Below are 23204 nucleotides of genomic sequence, written 5' to 3'. Positions count from 1 at the left end.
AGGAGTAAAGGACTAATTAACCATTTCTCTGGATCGGGGTGGGAAACGGGGCTTGCGCAGTGCGAGTTGGCCCCGCTTATGATGCTTATGTCCTGTGCTTGGTATGTGGGTGTTGGGGAAGGTCACAAGTTCTGTTTTTTAGTCCGAGGACAAAACGCTTATTTTCCTGTACCATTCCAAATAATTTTTGAGGAAATTATGTTTCTGGCTATTTTAAAGTTCATCTGGCATTGTGAAAGCCACCTTTACTTTCAAACCTGTCTCTTTTATTATCTTCCCCATCAAAGATTCCAAGAAATCTTTGCATCCTTGTGCTAGTAATTTTCCGTGTCAAAAAGCACTCTGTGCCACAGAAATGTGTTTTATTTTTCTATCTCTTAATGTGGGTAACCTTGATTCGTAACCCGCCAATCCTACTGCCTGCGTTCACAGGCTCTGAACAGCCAGCCTCGTCCGCCAGCTTTGTTTTGGTCCCTTCTTAAAAGCCGCGAGATCGTGAACGGAGCCATTTTTCTTTCGGGCACATTCCGCGCGCTCTCCGGGACCCTCTGCTAACATTTCGCTGACATCTTAAGTCCTGGTTGTGACTTCAAGCCCAGAGCGAGGCAGCCTGGATCATTTTGTGTTTGGGCGGGGCAGCGTTCCCCGGCGCGCGGGGAGACCCTGGGAAGGGGGACCCTAGCCCGAAGCCCGTATCTCCAAAGACTGTGAAGGTTGGCTTGAGAGCCTGCTTCCTCTTTAGTCTGAGCTGCTACAACTAGGTACTACTTCACGAGTGACCCTGGACAGGGACAAAACAAATAAAAGCCCGAACCCAAACCCTGCCACCATCATAGGTAAGAACATGGAACTCCTGACAAGCTAAGATGTTCCTTCGCTTGAACCGAACTGTTTGCCCATCTCTTCCCCTGTTTGTTTGTTTTTTTTCCCCTTTGATTTTTGAGCCTTTTCTGAATCCTTCTCCCTGTGCTTCCACCTATTTTCATTGTTTTAAAAGAGCTAAAAATTTTAAACATAAGGTTGCGGGAAACCTGGACTTTAAAGTGGAAGTATTGGTCTGGAAAATGCTTTTGTTAAAGGACAAAATGGAATACAATTAATGAGTCAGTTATTTGTATAAATACCCATATATACAAATATAGTCCCTTTCCCAGACGTTTTTGGGTTGTGACATAAATACAGGTTGTGTTTGTATATACTTCTCATTTATTCATTTGATCAATACATTTATTGAGTACCTAATGTGTGCAGGGCCATAAGGATGCTGTAGTAAATTAAAAAAAAAACACTTCTCTCATGGAGTTTACATTGTCACCTTGACAGCAACTAGGTGGGAGCAAGTAACAGTATGGACATACCTTGGAGACATTGCGGGTTCTGTTCCAGACCACCACAAAAAAAGCAAGCGTTGCAATAAAGCCAGTCAGAAGTGTACTTTTTGATGATGGAGAGTCTTGTTTTCCATTTGTTAAAAAACAAAACAAAACAAAACACCAACACCTGTGAGGCACAATAAAGCAGAGTGCAATAAAATGAATGATGCCTGTATTCTGTGGTTCTTAGCACTGCTGTACTATACAAACAACGATTAAAATATTTACTTGCTCCATCCTCCCCCCTCGCCACACAAGCTTTTTTCTCCTATACTAGGTACTCATTACTTGGATCCTGTACATAACCATATTTGTAGGCCAACTGGCTAATTTTACAACCAATATTCAAGTTAGGTAGGGCCCTAACTTGCATTGGCACCACCTGGAAGCTTGTAAGAACTGGTCTCATACCCCATCCCAAGACCCACTGAATCAGAATCTTCCCCAAGAAGTGCACCCTAAAGTGCAGGGAACACTTGTTCAGAGTGTGGAATGGACTAAAGATAAAGATGGTCTCTTTGCAACCTGTCTTTCTTAAACAGTTCACAATTAATTGTTATTTATTCCATGTTTTAAATACAGTGGACAATATGGCACGTTTTTCTATGCTTTTGCCGGTCACCTTGATGTCAGGATGCCAATTTAGCATTCTCAAAAGTTAAAGAGAATCTATCAGTCTGGTATGTTGTTATGTAACTTCTATTATGACAACAACTGTGTGCATATTTTTACTTTTAATAAATGTTGAACTCAAAGATTTAGAAAACCTTGGGCCATGGTTTAACAAAATTTTTGTGGCATCTTGTGTTCTGTGAATATGAGGAAGAAAAGTATTTCCTAAGTGCGATATTCATTGCTTCTGTTTTCACATTCAGGGATATTTCATTTTATTGAGCTTCACTTTATTGCATTTCACAGTCATTGCATTTTTTACAAATGGCAGGCAAGACCCCCCTCCTCCCCACCAGCAAAAAGATTATGACTTGCTTTATTGCAATGCTTGCTTTATTACAGTGATCTGGAACCAAACCCACAATATTTCCAAGGTATCCTGTACTAGGCCAGTAAGGTTTTTTTTTAAATGGTCCTTTTCTTTTTATTGAGGTGTAATTGTTGTACAACAAACTGCACACGTTTAAAGTGTACAGTTTGATGTGTTTTACATGTATATACCATGAAACCATCACAATCAAGATAACGTATCTTTCACCCCCAAAAGTTTCATCTTGCCCCTTGTAATTCCATGGGCCACTATCTTCTAGGCAGTCACTAATCTTTCTGTCACTCTAGATAAGTTTGTATTTCCCAGGATTTTATCTAAATGAAATCTCTTTGGAGGAGGGGTGCAACAGGGAGGAGCATCTGGCTTCTTTCACTTATCATAAATGAGTCATTTTTGTTTTTGCAACTGTCAATAGTTGATTGCTTTTTAATTGCTGAGTAGTATTCTATTGCATAGATATATTATAATTTGTTTACACATTCACCAGTTGAAGGGCATTTTCAGTGTTCATTTCACATTGCTTTGTTCTTCTCCAGCTTATTTGAATTGGGGGGAAAAAGTCTTAATTACTTGGTAGCCAAACCTCTACATAGAGTGAAACCAGGAGGTGACAATGATAAAATGTGTTTGTATTGAGACTTTACCTTTGTCACTGTGCAATTTTTGAATTAATGTTTTTTGGGTGTATCACGGGTGCTATTTTAAGCATTATTAATTCTTTAGAGTCTACTATTTATATATTACTTTTTAGAAATTGAAAATTCATGCACATTAAGTAACCTACTCATTAGGCATCAAAGTAGAGATCGATGCAGCCAAGGCTAAAATATCATAAAACTCCCTTTTGTACCTAAATCGTGAGTACCACTCATATTTAGTGTTGATGTAGGTACATTTCCAAAGTCTTTTTGCATCTGTTATAGAAAAGCAGTGCCTCATGTTTATTATGGTATTGACATTTTGTGCTTGAATAAATCAGAACTGGTAACTAAAATTGGATATGCTTTGTGTTAGTTATAGGCTAATAAATAGAATATTGCATTTATAGTATCTTGGGGATTTAGAAATTCAATCGTGTCATTATTTTGATTTATTCTCTAGTTAGAAAAGGTTGGATTTTTGTTTTGCTGTTTAAAAAGTATTTTTAATTGACATATGGTAAGATTTCTCTTTGGCATATAGTTTCATGAGTTTTGACCAGTGCTTTGACTGTGTAACAGCCATCTCAGTCAGGATGCAGAGCAGTTCTACCACCACCCGCATTCTGTTACCTCCTTCTAGTGACCTCTCACCACTCCACCCTTAGCAGTGAATGATCTGTTTTCCATATCTGTAGTTTTTGCATTAAAAGGATTAGATCTTAAGATGATCGTATTAGTGATTATCAGAAGTTTTTTTCCTATGGTGAAGGTGCCTGGAAAACAGTAGTTAGTAGAGTAGGTACAAAGTAGATTAATTATTTGTTGTCTGCGGTGCCCTCCATGTTTATAATAATTATAGTTAACAGAGACTGAGCACCCACTGTGCACCAGGCACTGGGCCAAATATTACATATCTGATCTCACATAATCCTCAGGGGACCCTTGAGATAGACACTTGTTATCGTAGATAAGAAAACCAGAGACTTAGAGTTGATTTGTTTGTTGGAGTTCACATCTAAAGAGGCCGAATTTGAATGCATGTCTGTTTTGCTAGAACTTGAGGACTTGACTGCCCTACACATCTATCTATGCCTATGTCTGTTTCTGACAAAGTATTAAACGTTAGATGTTGTCTATTATTGAAGCATTCTGTCCAGCTCTGGGTGGGGATTTTCTGTGAGCACCATAGGAAGGAGAGGCCCAGATCATGGGTCAACTGACTGAGTTAAGGGTATAGAGTGACTCAAAGGTTGGATGGTTCTGTGGACTTCATCATGGTAGAACAGGGGTCCCTAACCCCTGGGCCGCAGACCAGTATCGATCTGTGGCCTGTTATGAATTGGGCTGCACAGCAGGACGTGAGCAGTGGGCTAGCAAGCCAAGCTTCATCTGTATTTGCAGCCACTCCCCAGAGCTAGCATCACAGCCTCAGTTCCACCTAAGATCATCGGCGTTAGATTCCCATAGGAGCACCTGGTGCCAAAAAGGTTAGGGACTGCTGTGTAGATTTCAATATTTGACATTTAAAGACAAAAGGAAAAAAAGTCCTCTTTTTATCTTTTTCTTTTCTTTTTTTTTGTTGTTGCTTGACATCCTCTTTTCATTATTGGAACTTCCCGTTTTTTTGTTTTACAAGCCAACTTTGGCTATCAAAATTAACATGAATAATGAGAAAAGGTTATTCTTTTTTACACCGAAGTTGCCTTTTCAATTTTTATCTAGGTTGTCACCATCAAGACCTTTGCTCATTTGTCATTTTTCTTTGTAAATTTGTTAAAGTTTGTGATTCTTTTCTTAATACCTTTTATTTTATTTTTTTTTTTTGGTGATAAAATTGGATGGGGCTCAGGGAATGAAATGATTTCTCGTTCTTGAATTATAGTTGTTTCTTCAGAAGTTCTATGCCTTTGTTTTCAGTTTCTGCTCCCATAGCTAATGAAAGTTTTTAAGATGATAGGAGGAAGTATAATTTTCTTAATAAAATTTGAAATCCAGAGATTAGACACTTGAAGTTAATTTCTGATCTTTTTAATCTGGAGTGGTGCTTTGGCTTGTGATACAGGCCAGCAATGCTAAAAGGAAGACAAATGTGAATTTCAGAGTGCCTTGAATTTTCCCACAGAATAATCTAGAAGGTCACTGACTTTCTTTATTAGAGTTTATCTCTGCTTTGTATTTAAATGACAGGACAATCATGTGATATTGTTTAATCTCCTTCCATTACCCTTCAGAATTAATTTTCTTAAGGATCTTAGGATCTTTCCCTCTCTACTAAAGACACACATGCACACATATTTTTGGTGGGGTCATATGCTATCAGAGTCCCATCTTTTTGAAACAATGCCTTTTTTCACATCAGAGAAAGTGGGCTCAGGAATTGAATAGAGGATTAGACAGTATTTGTAAGATTTATGATATACTTTAACTTGTCAGTATGCTTATATAAATTATATGTGTTCATATGTTTGTAAAGTTGACCTTTTTGTCCCGAACATCTTAAAAACAGTCAATGAAATAAAAATTCCACTGAATTTAGACTTGAATTGGTAACTTTGATAGCAGGGCTTTTTAACATTTATGTTTTAAATCCCAAGCACTGAGCATTCTGCTCCCTCCTGAAAGCAGTTTTAAGGGCCTAGCAAAGTAAAATTTTAAGATGTAAATTTTCTTGTGTGTGTGTGTGCACATTTACTTTTTAAAGATCAGTAAAACAAGGATGTCCCCAGATTGAAAACTTAGTTAATACAGAGGCTAATAATATCTTTTCCATTCAAGTAAATGTTAGAATGTCGATATTTTAAAGACAAGAAATTATGTAGTGAAAAACTCACATTTATGTCCTAAAGTTAAACCATGCCTCTGATCTAGTGCCCATTATTTTCAATACAAAACACTTTGATCATCTATTTACATATTTATATGCATTACAACTCTCAACTTTGGCTTCATGATGTGTGTAACTTAAAGGTTATTTATGTATTGAAATACATCAACTGCTTTGACCTTTAAAAAGACTTAATGTGGAATTTGGTTTTTGGGGACAGTAAAAATGCCTTAGATACACAGGTATAAATCTAAACAAATAATAACACAGTCTGTAGCTGCTGATTTAGTAACGTCAAGAGACTCAAGTCAGCAAACTTGATGCATATCTGCACCATGCACCAGGTATCAAAGAGGAAAAGAATGGACCTCAGGAAGCTTATAGTCAGGCAGAGGAGAGAGACTGAGGACCAGAGTTATGTGTAATTCGGTTAGCTAAGGTGCAGATAGGGCCCAGAGAAGGGAGCTGTTCACTGGAGATTCAGAGAGCTCCAAAGAACAGGTGGCACCTGAGCTGAGTTTCAGAGGATAAATTGCCTTAGGAGAGAGGACATCCTGTAGTGCAGCATGCCTGGGCTGGGATGGGGAAAGCTGGAGTGGCATGTTCAAGGATACGTATTGGAGTTGGCTATGTGGAGGCTGTGAGGTTGAAGCTGTGAGGTTGCCTGAGCTGCGAGGTGGAAGTGTGGGCAGGGGCTGACTGAGGACCTATGATGCTAGGGGGAACTCCAGTGAGGCTTTTTTTAAGTTGGGGATTTCTGCTCAGTTACCTCTAGTCATGGTTTTGGGAATGGAGAATATGAGGATGGAGACAGGAGGTACTTTAAGAGGATATGGTAGTGGGAAACCTTCAGAATAACCAGCTCTTTGGGGTCTGGGACCTCCTAGTATTACCAGGTAATGATTTTTTTCTTCCCATAAACTAACTGTGGCTATCACCTACAATGCATTCCTGCATTAAGAGAGCAGAGCATGTACCATCCCCAGATTTCCTGGTAAATGCTCTTTCTGTATTTAGACTTCATACTTCTCAGCTTTTATAAGAGAAGAAGGCACGAGACTCACGATTGGATATTGCACAGTGGCTGTCAAGGCACAAGTAATAGGGATCAGGAAAGTCTCCCACCTCTATCCACCACCCTCTTGCAAGAGGCTCGGCTGAAACAGAGAACCTTGCTCTGTATTTCTGATGGGTTGGTTTATTTTGGATACTCATCCTAGATATGTTCTCCTGGTTCGTGACTCCCTCCCTCATTTTTTTTATGTGTATTTTGATGAACAGAAGTTTTAATGTGCTGATCTTTTCATTTTGAAATGGTTATAGATTCACAGGAAGTTGGCAAAAAAGGAAGATCCTTTGTACCTTTTACTCAGTTTCCCCCAATAGTAACATCTTGCATAACTATAGTGCAAATATTAAACTCAGAAAATTGCATTAGCACAATCGACAAAGCTTACTGGATTTATCCAGTTTTGCATGCATTCATTTAGTTCTATGCAGTTTTATCTTGTATGTCTATTTGTGTAACCAACACCACAATCAAAGTATAGAACACCATCCCACTACAGATTCCCTTCTGCTACCTCTTTATAGTTACATACCCCTCCCCCATCCCTAACCCCTGGCAGCCACTAATCTATTTTTCTATAATTTTGTTATTGTAAGAATGTTATATAAATGGAATCATACATTACATAAACTTTTTAGTTTGTCTTTTTTTCACTTAGAATTTTCTTGAGATTCATTCAAGTTGTCACAGCTATCATTCTTTTTTTTTTTATTGCTAAGTCATATCCCAAGGTATATCTAGATATAACACAGTGTGTTTAACCCTCCACCCATGGAAGGACATCTGAGTCGTTTCCATTTTGGGGCTATTATGAATAAGTCTCTATGAACATTTGTGTACAGATTTTTATGTGAGCCTAGGTTTTCATTTCCCTGGGATAAATTCCTAGGAGTAAAATTTTTGAGTCATATGTTAAGTGCATGTTTAGTTTTATAAGAAACTGCCCATCTCTTTTCCAGAGTGGTTGTACCACTTTTACAGTCCTCCCACCAGCAGTACATGAGAAATCCATTTTCTCTGTACCCTCACCAACGTTTGGTGTTACCACTAATTTTATCTGCTATTCTGATAGGTATGTAGAGATTGTGCATTGTGGTTTTACTTTGCATTTCCTTGATGGCTAATAATGATGTTGAATATATTTGTATATGCTTATTTACCATCCGTACATCCTCTTTGGTGAGATACCTGTTCATATGTGTTGTCTATTTTCTGACTTAATTGTATGTTTACTGTTGAGTTTTGAGAGTTCTTTATATGTTCTAGTTTGTATGTACTTTGTTGGATATGTGGATTACAAATATTTTCCAGTCTATTGTTTTAATTTTAATTTTAATATAGCCAAATCTACCATTTTTTTTTCTTTGTCGTTTGAACTTTTTATGTCTAATTATAAACTCTTTAGAAAATATTTTCTAAAAGGTTCTAATTTTCCACATTTGAGTTTTTAGGCCATCTGTATTTGAATTTTGTCTGTCGTGTAAAATAATTGTCCAGTTTTATTTTTTTCCAAGTGAGTAAGCCGTTGTTGGACCACGATTTGAATGCATAGTCTTTTCATTTCCTACTGATCTGCACTGCTCCTTCTGTCATTTTCATAAATGCATGGATTTGTTTCTGCTCTATATAGTCTGTCCCTTCAGCTTGTTTGCTTACCCTTTGCCAGTACATTATTTTATTTGCTATAGCATTATACTAGTTGTGCTATGTCTGGTAAGACAGACCTCCTCTTCTGTTTTTTTCTTCTGTTTTTCTTCTCTCAAGTATCTTCGTCCTCTTTGGTCTCCTTCAGATTCTCTGTTCAAATTTGTGTTTGGAATTATGTTAAGTTTGAAGATCAATTTGAGGAAGTCTTGTACATAAAAAATTTTTCCTAACATTTTTATTTGCAGGATACTAGTTTAATGATATTTTAATGAATCTACGTTTTCTGTTTCAAAGAAATTGCTTTTAAGGTTCATCATTAAGCACCTTTGCTACATATTTTTATAAATGCTTCAGATTGAGAAGTTTTTTCTATTCTCAGATTTCTAATATTTTTTTATTTTTTTCTTCCTCTATTAAAATGATCAATTTAAAATACCTCTATTAAAATACTTCAATTTTTTAATGTGGTGATTTTTCTAGTGTTAAACCAACCTTGCACTCTCTGGATAAGACTCACTTGGTTCTGGTGTATTTTTTTATATATTGCTAGATTCAGATTGCATCTATTTGTATAGGATTCTTACCTCTATGTTCATGTATAGAATTGGCTATGATTTTTTCCTTTTGATACTGCCCTTGTCTGGTTTGCTATCAGAATTTTATAAAAATGAGTTAGGAAATAGATTTTTCTCTTATTCTCCCCTCTGCAAGAATTTATATACTGGCATTATTTGTTTCTTGAACTGCTTTTGGATTTTGGGTCGTAGAGGTTTAAAATGGAGAAGACCTTAGAGGCCAAGCTTAACAGCATTTTTTACTAAGGCAAAATATTAAATGCTGAGGCCCAAATCCAGAAGGTACTTTCTAAGGTACCATGACTCAGTGATTTCATCCTTACAGAAACCCTAATCCTGAAGTAGAGCTAACAGCCATTTTATTTTCTGAGACAGAGGGCTTAAAGCCTTCACTCTGAAGTCCATGCGAATCCATGTTAGAGAGGCTTGAAAAACATCCCATTAACCTGATAAACTTGATCCCTTAGGTTTCTAGGCCCATCTGATTAAGCTGAAGAACTGAGAGAGGACAGGGAGCCACACGAGATAGACACTCTCACAGCAACCTAACAGGCTCCACTGTGGAGCAGCACTGTGTAGGAACCAGAAGCCCAGAGGGTTATTAATATGTTTCCTGCTCAGTGTGGTGATACATGATCATTGTCATCTGGACTATCAAAGAAATATCTAGTATGTGATATTTTTATGAAAGTCATTAAAGGGTCAATATATTTTTAGAAAATTTTCCTAAAAACAGCAAAAGTAAATAGTTTAATGCATAAATGAGTCAGCTTCTATGATCTGGAACATTTCTTCATCCAACAGACATTTCTCGAGCATCCTGTAGTATTCAGCTCTTGCTCTGAGGGCTGTTCCCCTTTGAGAACCTGTTCCTTCGATGATGGGTTAAGTGTGATTTTACCATATTTACGGCTTAGCAAATTGCTTTTGTTCATTGTTCATTTCAGATTTCAGTTCACCCTTTAGTTCATTTCCAGCACCTGTGCCTAATGCTGTACTGTAATAAAGGAAATATGCCTTTTTTATCTAAAATGACTTTAGCAAATATGCAGGCTCAAGGTCTGTGGCTGTTCAGATATGGTATAGGCCTTATATTGGTACACTTTATTTATTTATTGTCTGTAAAGCAGTGTGTCATGTCACATAGAATAATGATAAATTAAATTAATTCAACCTACATTTTCTTTAGCTACAGAGTTCTTTACTTCCTTCCCTCCTTCCCCTCTCTTCCTTTCTTTCTCTCCCTTTGTTTAGCAGAAGAGAACCACTACTCATGTAGCTTTTCTTGAAGTCATACTCTGTGTTGTTTACTTGTGCCTTGACAGAGGACTGAGGGAGAGAGGGAGGGAGGGCACATCTAATTTGACAGCCCAGTTAGCAATCGACCTTGGCATTCTGCAGGTGACAGATGGTGCTAGTTTGCCCTCAGTGAGCCGACAAGACTCTTCTCTCGCCCTTGGTCCTCAGCTGTGAGACCCTGGCCTATTCCCCCAAGTTCTCATGAGGGGAATGGATGGCAGGGCTGGGAATAAATGGTTTGTAGGGTCTCTTTTGGTCCTAAAATTATGACATTTTGAAGCTCCAAACATTGTGGAAACAAATGAAAATATTATGTACATTGAGAGGTGGAATGCCACGTGGTATTTAACAACGGATTAAAAATATGCAAAATGTATTATACTATTCCTTTTTCTCATGCATTTTATTTAACATTAGCAGACCATATTACTTTATGTAAAAATATATGCATTTCAGTCCTAGATTCCTATAGTTTACATTTTTGAAATTGGGCTTTGATGATACTTTTTAAAGAATCCAGCCCTTAAAAAGTAAATGCAGCTGCTCTTTACCAATAAAAATAAAAAGAAATAAAAAGATTATTTTTAAAAAGAAGCTGCTAAAGCATTATTGTACGTCGAAAATGTAACCACTGTAATATGGCTCATAATCTATCCAACAGCAGATACGGTCTGAAAGCCTTGCCACAGCCTTCCATGTGGTCCATCTGTTCTTTGGAAAAGGAAGGGCATACGGGAAAACCAGTGCATAATTAAAAGATAATTAGATCACACATGCTTCAGCTTTGGTTGGGCACTTCCTGACAAAATTCCTCCTCCTTTTCTTTGTTTAGCTGAACCACTTGAGTATCCTGAGTAGCCTCCAGTGAAAGACTCCCTAAATTCTTGGCAGAAGTTTTTCAAGCCCAATTTAATATATTGAAGGGGACTGATTTTATGTTTACCAGGCTCAAATAATATAATTTTAAGGATACGTCTTAAGTTTTTAGGACAATCTTTATAAATTATTTTCAAACACATGTTCCTGACTTTCTAGGAACTTATTTTTTTCATTGACATCTGTGTCTACATGGGCTTGCTAAGAGACGAACATAATTAAATTATTTTTAAATCACATGCATTACATTATTAAGAGACTAGAAATGAATGATTAAAATGATTTAGGGTTCAGATAAAGATACTTTTGTCCATTTAAAAAATTAGGATCAAATGTTACCAGATTTTTAAAAATTACTAAATTCGTCAGATTTTTAAAAAATCTTCATTGACTAGGTAATAGTAATCGTTAACATTCATCGAGGGCCTAGTGTTTATAAATTATTATATTGGGGGTTTTAATATGTTACTTTACTTAGTTCTTTCAATAATTTTGATTTAGGTATTATAATCCCTATTCTATAAATGAGTAATCTGCGACACAGAAATAAGTGCTTTTCTTATAATAAAACCAAATACTCTCAAACTGCACTGTCCATTATGGTAGCCACTGACCACAAGTGTCTGTTGAGAACTAGACATGTGTCCAGTCCAAATCGAGATACACTGGAAATAAAAAATGCCCACCTAGTTTCAAAGACTTAGCCAAAACACTAAGAATGTATATATTTTTATATTGATTACATGCTAGAATTATAATATGTTGGATTTATTGGATTAAATTAAATATATTATTAAAATTAATTTCACCTGTTTCTCTTTACCTTTATATTAAATGCAGCTACTATAAAATTTACAATTTTATCTATGACTTGCGTTGTATTTCCATTGGACAGCACTGCTCCAGTAGTGTCTGTGCACATAATTTAAACAGGCAGATAGTTCCATGCATAAGGCTTGTGAAGTGTGGCATTCTTTCCTCTATATTTGCTCTTGCTCTTTAAGTTGGAGCAGTGTTTGGCATTTAAGAAGTGGTTCCATATCACTAAATTACTTGCTGTATTTCTGCTTTATTATTGTTTTTGTAGTTATTGTTTTTTTAAATTGGTTTTAGACTTTGCTTCTGAAACATTCCATTAACAGTAAAGAGAACTTTTGCTCGCTTTAACCCCTGTGCCCTACCATATACATACACATATACACACACTTCCCCATCCTTGTAATATTGTTGTAAATATGATTTTGAGTCAAGAGTCAATGTTTGTTATCATGATTCTAAATGCTAGTTGTAACTGAGTTGTGTATGAAGTACTCTTTACTTTTTACTTTCTGTGTAGCTTTTGTTTATCATGGAATCAGTAATTGCCTTGTTATTATTTAGTTGCTTAGCTTTTCATGCACTTGTCCTAATTCAATGTCATATTCTTGACCAGGTGTCTAAAATTCATCTGCATACGTGTAGATACTTAAGATGCATCTCCTGGAGTTTTGCAACCTGCTCTAGGCTGCACTGATGGTTTTCTCCTGGTCAAGCCCAGGATCTCATGTAGGGATTTCCTCTACCCTTTGTGTGTCTCGGCCTTCCTGTTTCCTGTACCTTCCTCTTTTCTGGTTAATTTCCTCATTTTGGTGAAGCACATCTTTAGTACTTTCCTGAGAAAGGGTGCCTGAGTCTTAAATTTTTTAAGACCTTGCATGTCTAAAAATGTACCCCCCTCACCCATGTTTAAATGCAGTTGGAGGTTAGAAACATTTTTCTTCAGAAATTCAAAGATATTTCTTCATTGCCTTTTAGTCTCCAGAGTTGCTTTGCGCAATCTGGAGCCAAATAGTCTCACCCCTCCTTCACCCTCTCCCCCACCCCACCCACACACATTTTTTAAAGATTCTTTTTGTCATCAATGTCTAAAATATTACTGTGATATATGCCCCAGTATGAATCTTCTTCCATCTTAATTTTCATGTGTTGGTCCTCCTATACTGGTTCTTTAATTTATTCTTTCTTATTTTTTGTTGACATTTCTGAGTGACTTATTGAACTTGATCTTTCAGCCCTTCTCTTAAATTTTTGTATTTCAGCTATCATAGTTTTACTTTGTTGTTTTCCAAAAGTTCCTCTTTTCTTTTTAGTTATTTCATGGATGCAATATCTGCTATCTTCTTGATATTACTGAAGTTTTCTTTAAAAAATGTTTCCTTCTCTCTGCATAGTCTCAGTTTCAGCCAGTGGTTTTTTTCTGTTTTGCTTTCTTTCATGGTAGAATCTTTCCTTAAATGGCAGGTAATTCCTGGTTGTTTACTTTTATTTGACAGTGGATCGTTAAAAAGTTGGAAATCAGTTCTACACACAGATGTAGGGCTTGTGGATGTGAGCTTCACTTCAGAGCCATCTCTCTAGGCTGTTTTTCTTGGTGAACCTCTGATGTCAGTACTTTTAGACCTTGACTTTTAGGTTAGTCCAGTTCCCCCAGTAGGATGATTTCAGTCTCCTATTTGGAGAGGCTAGGCTATTCAGAGTTCTCCAGAGAAACAGAACCAATAGGATACACACACATTTACACACATGTATGTGCATATATATACATACATATGTATATGCGTGTGTCTATACATATTTATTCTAGGAATTGGCTTATGTGATTATGGAGGCTGAGAGGTCTCATGATCTGCTCTTTGGGAGAATGAGGGAAGCCAGTGTGTAGTTAAGTCTGAGTTCAAAGGCCCAAGAACCAGCACCACCCCTTCCTTTATCTTCTTGTTCTGTTGGGTCCTCAGTGGATTTAGTGATGTCCACCCACATTAGGGAGGGCCAGTATTTGAACTGGTAAACTGCTTTACTCAGTTTACCAGTTCAAATACTGATCTCTTCCTTGAAACGCCCTCACTGACGCAGCCAGAAATAATGTTTAATTAGTAATCTGAGAATCCCTTAGCCCAGACAAGTTGATACCTAAAGTCAACCATCACAAGGGGCATGCAGGCTGGAGAATGTATTGGTAAGTTTGTAAATATTTCCTTAATTTCTCTTTTTTCAGTAGGATACCCTCCACCTTATGCTGTGTTTGGTGTTTTCCAGACCAGAGATCCTCTATCTTACCTTCTCCAGAAAATAATTCTCCAGGCTTCTATAGGATGGGAGAAAGCAGTTGCCTGGCTCAGCACAGTAAAGAGGAGTAGAAGTACTTGTTTCTTTTATTGCCAAATAATATTCCATTGTGTTTATATACCACATTTTGTTTATTCATCAGTTGATGGACATTTGGGTTGTTTCTGTTTTTTGGCTATTATGAATAATGCTGCTACGAACATTCCTATATAAATTTTTGTGTGGGTGTATGTTTTTATTTTTCTTTGGTCCATACTGAAGAGTGGAAATGTTTAACTTTTTGAAGAACTGCCATACTGTTTTTCCAGAGTGGTTACAACATTTTACATTCCTGCCAGCCATATATGAGAGTTCTATCTTTGCCAGCACTTGTTTTTGTTTTTTTGATTTTAGCCATCCTAGTTGGTATGAAGTGATATATCATTGTGGTTTTGATTTGTATTGATGATTTATGAGCACATCTTCATGTGCTTCTTAGCCATTTGTATATCTTCTTTAGAGAAATATCTATTCAAATCCTCTTCCCATTTTTAAATTGGGTTATTTGTCTTTTTATTGTTCAGTTGTAAGAATTCTTTATATATTTTGGATATGAGTCCCATATCAAATGTATGATATGCAGATATTTTGTCTCATTCTATGGGTTATCTTTTCACTTTCTCGATAGTGTCCTTTGAAGCATGAAAGTTTTTAATTTTGATGAAATCTGATTTACTAATTTTTTCTTTTGTTACTTATGCCTTTGGTATCATATCTAAGAAATTACTGCCTAAGGCAAAATTACAAAAATTTACACCTATTTTTCTTCTAAGAGTTTTATAGTTTTAGCCCTCACATTTAGATCTTTTATCATTTTTGAGCTAATTTTTATATGATGTAGTAGTCTAACTTTATTCTTTTGCATGTGGGTATTCAGTTGTTCCAGCACCATTTGTTGAAAAGACTATTTCCCCATTAAATTGTCATGGCATGTTTTTTAAAAATCGGTTGACCATAACTACTCTCAATTTTAGTCTTTAGATTTGTGTGTCTCTCCTTATGCTAGTACTATACTACCTTGATTGCTGTGGCTTTGTTGTAAGTTTTCAAATGGGGAAGTATGAATCCTCCAACTTTGTTCTTTTTGGAGATTTACTATTCGAGATCGCTTGCATTTTCATATCAATTTTAGGATAAGTTTTTCATTTTCTTTTTTTTAAATAAGCTTTTCATTTTCTATACAGAAGTCTACTGGGATTTTGATATTGTATTGAATCTGTAGATCCATTTGGGGAATATTCAGTCTTCCAATTCATGAACATGGGATGTCTATCTATTCACCTGTCTTTAATTTCTTTCAATAATATTTCATGGTTTTTGATGTACAAATTTTGTTCTTCCTTAAATTTTTTTCTAAGTATTCTTTTTGATACTATTATAAATGGAATTGTTTTCTTACATCAATTTCAGGATTATTTATTGCTGGTATATAGAAATATAGTTGATTTTTTAATATTGATGTTGTATCTTGCAACCTTGCCGGACTTGTTTATTCTATAGTTTATTTATTTTTTATTCTTTAGGATTTTCTATGTAGAAGAGCATGCCATGTGTTAATATATATAGTTTTACCTCTTCTTTCCCAATCTGGATGCCTTTTATTTCTTTTTCTTGCCTAATTGCCCTGACTAGAACCTCTAATACCACGTTGAATAGAAATGGCAAGTGAAGATCTCTCTGTCTTTTCCTCATCTTAGGGGAGAAAGCATTGAGTCTTTCACCCATTAACTATGGTTTCAGCTGTGGTTTTTTCATAGATGCTTTTCATCAAGTTGAGGATGTTTATTCCTAGTGCGTTGGATTTTTTTTTTTAATCAAAGATGGATTTTGTTAATTTTTTTAAAATTCGAGATGATCATTTTTTTTCTTTCAATCTTAATATAGTGTATTATACTGATTAATTTTCAGATGTTAAACCAACCTTATACTCCAGGGATAAATCCAAGTTGGTCATGGCATATAATTTTTTAAATATATTGCTAGATTTGGTTAGTAGTATTTCGTTGAGTTTTGTGTCTTTATTCATAATGTATATTGGTGTATAGTTTTCTTGTGATGTCTGTTTGGTATTGCTATTAGGATAATACTGGCCTCTTAAAATGTTTGAGAAGTTCTTCTTATGCTTCTGTTTTTCTAAAGAGTTTGCAAAGAATTGGTATTGATTCTTCATTAAACATTTGGTAAAATACACCTGGGCCCATGCTTTGTGAGAAGTTTTAAAATTACTAATTCAATGTATTTTTGTTAAGACCAGTTATAAGTGAACATTCATCTTGCAAATAGCTATTGATATTTTATTATTCAGTCAACCTTTCTCATATAATATTCAGATAGAGAGTTTGGGATACCTACTTATAATTTTCTTATTTCTTCCATTATAGGTCTGTAATTACTCTGGACTCAGTAAGCCATGGCATCAAAGAAATTTGCTGTTAAAGTAAGTAACGCTTAATACCCTTCTTTAACTCATTTCCCGTTTGCCCCAATAATACTTGCTGGTGGCGCTTGCGGCTACAGTGTTTACCCCGAGATAACTCCTGGATTGCAGTCCTAACCTTACCCCCGTTTGCCATGAAATATCTCACTTTTATTATTATTTTCGCATCGCCGTAGTATATCGATAGTCTTTGGAAACAAATGACATCATTCTATTTATAGCATTCTGATTATGGTATTTCCAGTTACAAAATACAGTAATTCTCGATCCCTGAAAACGTAAAATACTAAAAAATGTAGCATTCCTATGTGTGATGTTAAATTAACTCTGGCAGCAAGCTGCACTTTTTTTTTTTCTAAATGGGGAAAGGATTAAAATGATTAATCACTTTCTAATATAACTGAGTTCTATGTTAATTGAAAATAGAAGCTCTGAACTTCTCTAAATTTGGTACTCAACTGAAAACTTTAGGCAATTGAAAATTTGCATGTTAAGAATGAGATGGGGAGAAAATTAATAGTTCATATAAGAGTTATGGCAATTTCTTGATTCAGGTCTTTTGTAAGATGCCTTTTGGTCATAACTTGGTCCTGAATTTTAAAAATTATCATTCACATGGCATTTCCATGACATCGTTTTTAATTCCAACAAAGCAGATAAAAATAAATAGGCATCAATTGTTGCACCTGCTGAAGGCCAGGAGAGAGTTCTTCTGCCTGGCTGACTTCTTGCTTTCTTCTTACAAGTGACTCTTTATCCCTTGATGGTTGGGGCCGGGACTCTCTCAGGTGTGGAGATGTGAGAAGATCATGTATGAGGGAGGGAGACTGGAAGAATTGATAGTGAGTGCAAGGTTTAGGAGATGCTTTCATATATGTTGGCTGTTCTTTAGAACATTTTCTCTATGCTAGTGTTATATTAAGTATAAATTCAAAACACCAAAATTGACAACTTATTTAACCAGATCAGATATTACTTAATATTGTAGTTATGCCTTTTTAGCATGCCATTGCTTATTTAGATTTACAACATATTTATAAATTTGATTGCTTACAAGTATTTTTATATCTATATGTTCTGTAGTATTTCTTTCTGTGAGAGAATAAGTTGTGAACTTTCACTATTTGCCTAAATGTATTTTGGTCTTACTCTAGGAAGATGTTTGTTTTAGAATTCCAGGTTGAGCATTATTTTTCCTCAGTACTTTAGAGGTTTGGTTTATTGTCTTCTGGAATATGTTAATGCAACTAAGAAATATTTAATTATCAGTTGATGCTTAAAAACCTTCAAATTTAATGGCTTAAAACATGTTTTTCTTTCTCATGATTCTGTAGGTTGCCTTGCATCAGTTGGGTGGTTTTTCCTTTTGATATTGGCTGGGACTGCAGTTATCTGGGTAATCAATTTAGCTAGAACATCAAAGATAACTGCTCACATGGCTGTCAGTTGATACTGGCTGTGGTTTAAATCACACCTGGGACTGTTAATTGTTGCCCTTCAAGTTCTCATTTATGTGGCTACTCTGTGTAGCTTGGGCTTTTCCTAACATGGCGGCTGAGGTTTGAAGTCTAGTGTCCTAGAGCAAGAGTCACAAGAAGAATTCTACTTTGTCAGTCCTCTGAAGGCATCCAAAGTCTCAGATGCCATTTCTGCTGCATTCCATTGGTCAGAGCATTCTAAGGGCCAGCCCCAGGGAAGCTGCAGCTCTTGATAGGAGAAGCGGCTTGTGCTTACAGAAAAGGGAAGAATTGTCAGGGTGCATCTATGGAGACTAGTTACCGGAGAAGTCTGCTGTCAGCTGCGTTGTGATTCCTTTCTTGGTTATCTGTCTTTTTTCTCTAGTTGTTCTTAAGATTTTATTTGTGTGATGTTCTGCAATTTCACAATTAAATCTCAAGATATAGATTTGTATTTACTTATCTGACTTGGGATAATATACATCTTCATTTGGAAGATTCAAGTCTTTCATCAATTTTGGAAGATCTCCATCATTTTCAGGTACTGCTCTTTTTTCTTTTCCCTGTATAATCTCAATTTTAGCCATGTAGAAATTGGAACTCTTATATCAAATTTGTTGAATAGTTTCATATAATAGTTTCTTATGTGCTGGAGTGCGATGATATTAGTTTGTCCAAAACTGAGCCCTTGCAGGCTGTCTGACTGGGCCTCTTGCAAAGCTCCACCAAAACTGGGTGTGGCCTAGAGCGCAGACAATTTTGGTAAACCACAAAGCTTGGACATTAGCTCCTAATTATGCTATAGATGGGTCTGTTGACTTCCAGGTCACACACAATGATGTAGCAACTTCCCCATCTCACAGGTGACCAGCAAGGCTTTGGAACCTAGCTCTTAGATTATGGCAGTCAGAGGAGTTATGTCAACCATGAGTATCAAGCTAGCAGGTTAGGAATAGAGACAAAGTTCTGATACGTTATATAGAAGATTCTACACATCATGTTGTGTTTGTGTTTCTGCCTCGTACCACACTGGCAGGGGGCCAGTGCTCCCTAATCATGAAGCTCAAAAGCCCCGCAATCCCATTCTGAATGTCTGACATCCCACCTTGCCAAACTGCTGTTCCCTGCCATAGAGTGTCATGGTTAGCATGGGCATGCACATCTGCTACTGATGCTGTCACCATGTGCCTTTTCTGATGAACGCTGCTCCGGTAGGCTTGTATGAGTGCTGCTTGGCCACTTGCCTCTTCCTATTTCTCTTCTCTTTATGTCTCTTCGTTGCATTAAGGGTGCTTTTTATCAGACCTCTTTCAGTTCATTAAAATCTTCTCATCTATATTTAATCTGATGTTTAATATGCATTTAATCTACTCTTTAACTTGTTTATTTTTAGTGACTGCATTTTTCATTTCTGAATTTGAGTTTTTTTAATTCAAATTCTACCAGTTCTTTTTTTATATACTTGTCCTATTTTTTTAAAACATGTTTCCATTTCCTCCTTTTATCTCCTTCATAATTTTAATTTATTTCTTAATCTGTTTTAGTTTGTTCTATTATTTCCACTAGTATTTACTAAGTGTGGCATATATTGATCATCGAAATTGCTGGATTGTTTATGTGTATAATTTTTAATTGTGCTCTCATTTTCAATCACATCACACACACACACACACACACACACACATATGAATGGAAAGACCTGTGAACCCCATAGAGCAGTTGAGCAGTTTCAAGTTTACTTCTGCTGGAGCCATTGGCATTTCAGTGGTTTTGGACGAGGTTTTATATTATTTTCATGGTTTGGGATTCCACCACCTTGTAGATAGTATAACTTTGCAACGCACAACAGAGTCTGGCACAAGGTTGGTGTTTTTAGTATTTTCCAGTATTTTCCTAGCTGTTCTCTTTTCCTCTCTTTTCTCCCAAGACCCTGGATAGATGCCAGGCTTCCATGTTGTTTCCTTGGTCAGCGAGCAGAGATTTCTTTTTTAGTTACATTTTCATGAAACCTGCAGTTCCTCAAGAGAATGAAGGAAAATGCTCTATTAAGTAGTTCCAGCTCTAAGAAATTATGGACAAACTAACCCATATGAACTGGAGAGAATTACACGAGGATAGCTACAAATCAAAGTTTTATTTGTATGTCAAGCATTATATAGAGAAGTGAAAGTTGAAGTTTTCCCAACTCTGGACTTAGCTGGAATAAATTCATTTCCAACTCCCTTTTCTCTTTTGGGTGTTAGGATACCAGCTCTCAGCTATCCTGTCTCTCAAATATTCTGATAGCCAGGCTTGAACCTTCTGAAGGGATAATTATTTCCCCCCAAACTTTGTTGAGATTTAATTGTCATATAACATTATGTAAGTTCAAGGTAAACGATGTGATGATTTGATAAACACATATGGCGAAATGTTTACCACGATGAGGTTAACACATCCTTCGCCTTACATAATTACCATTTTGTTGTTGTTATCTTGAGAACATTAAAGATCTACTCTTCATAGCAATTTTCATGTATACAATACAGTATTGTTAACTCTAGTCACCATGCTATACATTTAGATCCTTGAAGCTTATTTATCCTATAACTGGAGGTTTGTATCCTTAGACCAAGATCCCCCCTGCTTAGCCCCTGCCAACCACCATTCTACTCTGTTTCTATGAGTTCAGTGTTTTTAGATTCCATGTATGTGAGATCATGCAGTATTTGTCTTTCTTACTGTCTGACTTTTTTCACTTAGTATAATGCCCTCCAAGTCTGTCCATGTTGTGGTAAAAGGCAGAAGTTTCTTCTTCTTTTTGTTTTTTTGGCTGGATAATATTCCACTGTGTATATATTCGACATTTTTTTTTATTCATCCATCGATAGACACTTAGGTTGTTGCCATGTCTTGGCTATTGTGAATAATGCTGCAATGAACATGAGTGCAGGTATCTCTTTAAAATAGTAATAATTATCTCCTTTGGATTATAGACAGAAACGAGATTGCTAGATCATATGGTAGTTTTATTTTTAAGTTTTTGAGGAACTGCCGTACTGTTTTCTATAGTCGCTGTGCCATATTTACATTCTCTCCAACCCCGCACTAACCAGGGTTCCCTTTTCTCCACATCCTTACCAGCATTTGTTGTCTTTTGTCTTTTTGCTAATAGCTATGCTGACAGGTGGTATCACATTGTGGTTTTGATTTGCATTTTCAAAGAAGTGATTATTGATTAGACTGTTAGGAGTTTATTAATTTACTAGTCTTTCCCAAGAACGAACTTCTGACTCTGATTTTTTTTTCCTGTAGTATACTTATTTTCTTATTGATTTCTTATCTTTATTATTTCTTTCCTTCTGCTTTCTATATGCAAATTTGCTCTTCTTTTTTTCAGCTTCTTAAGGCAGAAGCTTAAATCATTGATTTTGAACCTTTCTTGTCTAATACAACACTTAAAACTATAAACTTCTCCCTAAGCATTTTTGCTTATATTGTACCTCTCTTGTTTTAATGGAGATACAGTTAAAGTAGGGACTTCATTTTTAAAATAAAAATGCTTTCTAATTTTTATTGTGATTTCATTTTTGATCAATGGGTTATTTAAATGTTTATTATATAGTTTCTAAGTATTTGGGAATTTTCTAGTCATTATTTTGTTATTGGTGTTTAGCATAATTCTTCTATTTTGGTAAATGTTCCATAAGTGGTTGAAAAATGTTAGTTTTCAGGTTCATTGAACTCTGTGTCACTTAGGTCATTTGTTAATTGTGTTGTAAAAATCTTATGTGTAGTTACTAATATTTTTGTTCACTTGTTCTATCAGTCAAGAGAGATATATTAAAATCTCCAGCTATGATTTTAGATTTGTCCTTTCATTGATATTTGCTTTGTATATCTTGAGGCTAGGTTAATAGGTATGTACAAATTATGATTACTCTTTCTTTTGAATTGAATCCTTAGTCATTATAACATGTCTAGTCATACTTCTTAACCTGAACTCTGTCTGATATTAGTAGAGCCTGTATTTGAGATCCCTAACCAAATATGTGAGTCCTCACTGGATTCCAAACTCTAACAAGTCATTAAGTCCCACTCATGTACAAGAAGTTTTCAAACAGCATAGAAAACTTGAGAAATAGAGAGAGAAAAAAGTAAATGCACAAATGTAGAGTCAGAGAGATTCTAGGGAGCAAAAGAAGACTTTTAAAAACACCCATCATTAATACGAGCGACTAATTGTCTGTTATAGTGCAATAAAGCTGAAAAAACAAACAAACAAACGAACAAACAAAAAAGGAAGCTATTATAGACACATAACAAGATCAGGATTTTGTAAACAAGGGAAATTCCTGAGAATAGGAAAGAGCTCCTGTAAATTAAAAATGCTTAATAGAAATAATTCAGTGAAGTATGGGAAGGTGATTGAGGTATACTGCCCAGAAAGTAGAGCAAAAAGATTATGGAATAAAAAAATTGAGGAGAAAGCACAAGAAAATTGTAAGGTATGAAAAATTGGAGTTCTAGAAAGGAAAATAAAGAAATTGATGGAGAAGAAAATCGAGAAAAAATAATACAGTGAAATTTACTAGAAATGATGGACAGAGTTTCTCTTTGAAAGTTGCTTTGAGTGGGTACTCAACAAAATCAGTGAAAAAGAGTTGTACCAAGTCACATCATCCTAAAATTTCAGAACACTGGGAATGCAGAGAAGATCCTAAGAGAAAAACATCACATACAGAGTATCAAACTCAGCACAGCCTTCTCAACAGCAACATCTGGGGACAGTGAAACAGGTCTCTCAATATTCTAAGTATAATGATTTCTAACCCATAACTCTCTTCACAGCTCAGCTTTCAATCACATGTTAAGGTAGA

General features: G+C 35.9%; 1 protein-coding gene across 1 annotated transcript in view; it reads left to right on the top strand.

Moving 5' to 3' along the window:
* Nucleotides 1-120: 120 nt before the first annotated feature.
* The window catches only part of SLX4IP (SLX4 interacting protein), a 174401-nt gene continuing 151317 nt past the window's right edge, over nucleotides 121-23204 (top strand). Inside the window, exons 1-2 of the mRNA XM_039874485.1 lie at nucleotides 121-836; nucleotides 16833-16888. Of these exons, the coding sequence (XP_039730419.1) occupies nucleotides 16862-16888 (27 nt within the window). The 5' untranslated portion in view covers nucleotides 121-836; nucleotides 16833-16861. The remainder of the gene's footprint in view (nucleotides 837-16832; nucleotides 16889-23204) is intronic.

The sequence above is a fragment of the Pteropus medius genome, unplaced genomic scaffold (assembly GCF_902729225.1).
Source record: "Pteropus medius unplaced genomic scaffold, Ma_sr-lr_union100, whole genome shotgun sequence".
Classification (NCBI taxonomy): Eukaryota; Metazoa; Chordata; class Mammalia; order Chiroptera; family Pteropodidae; genus Pteropus; species Pteropus medius.
The sequence above is the reverse complement of the archived record's forward strand: the minus strand, read 5'-3'. Positions and strand labels throughout refer to the sequence as shown.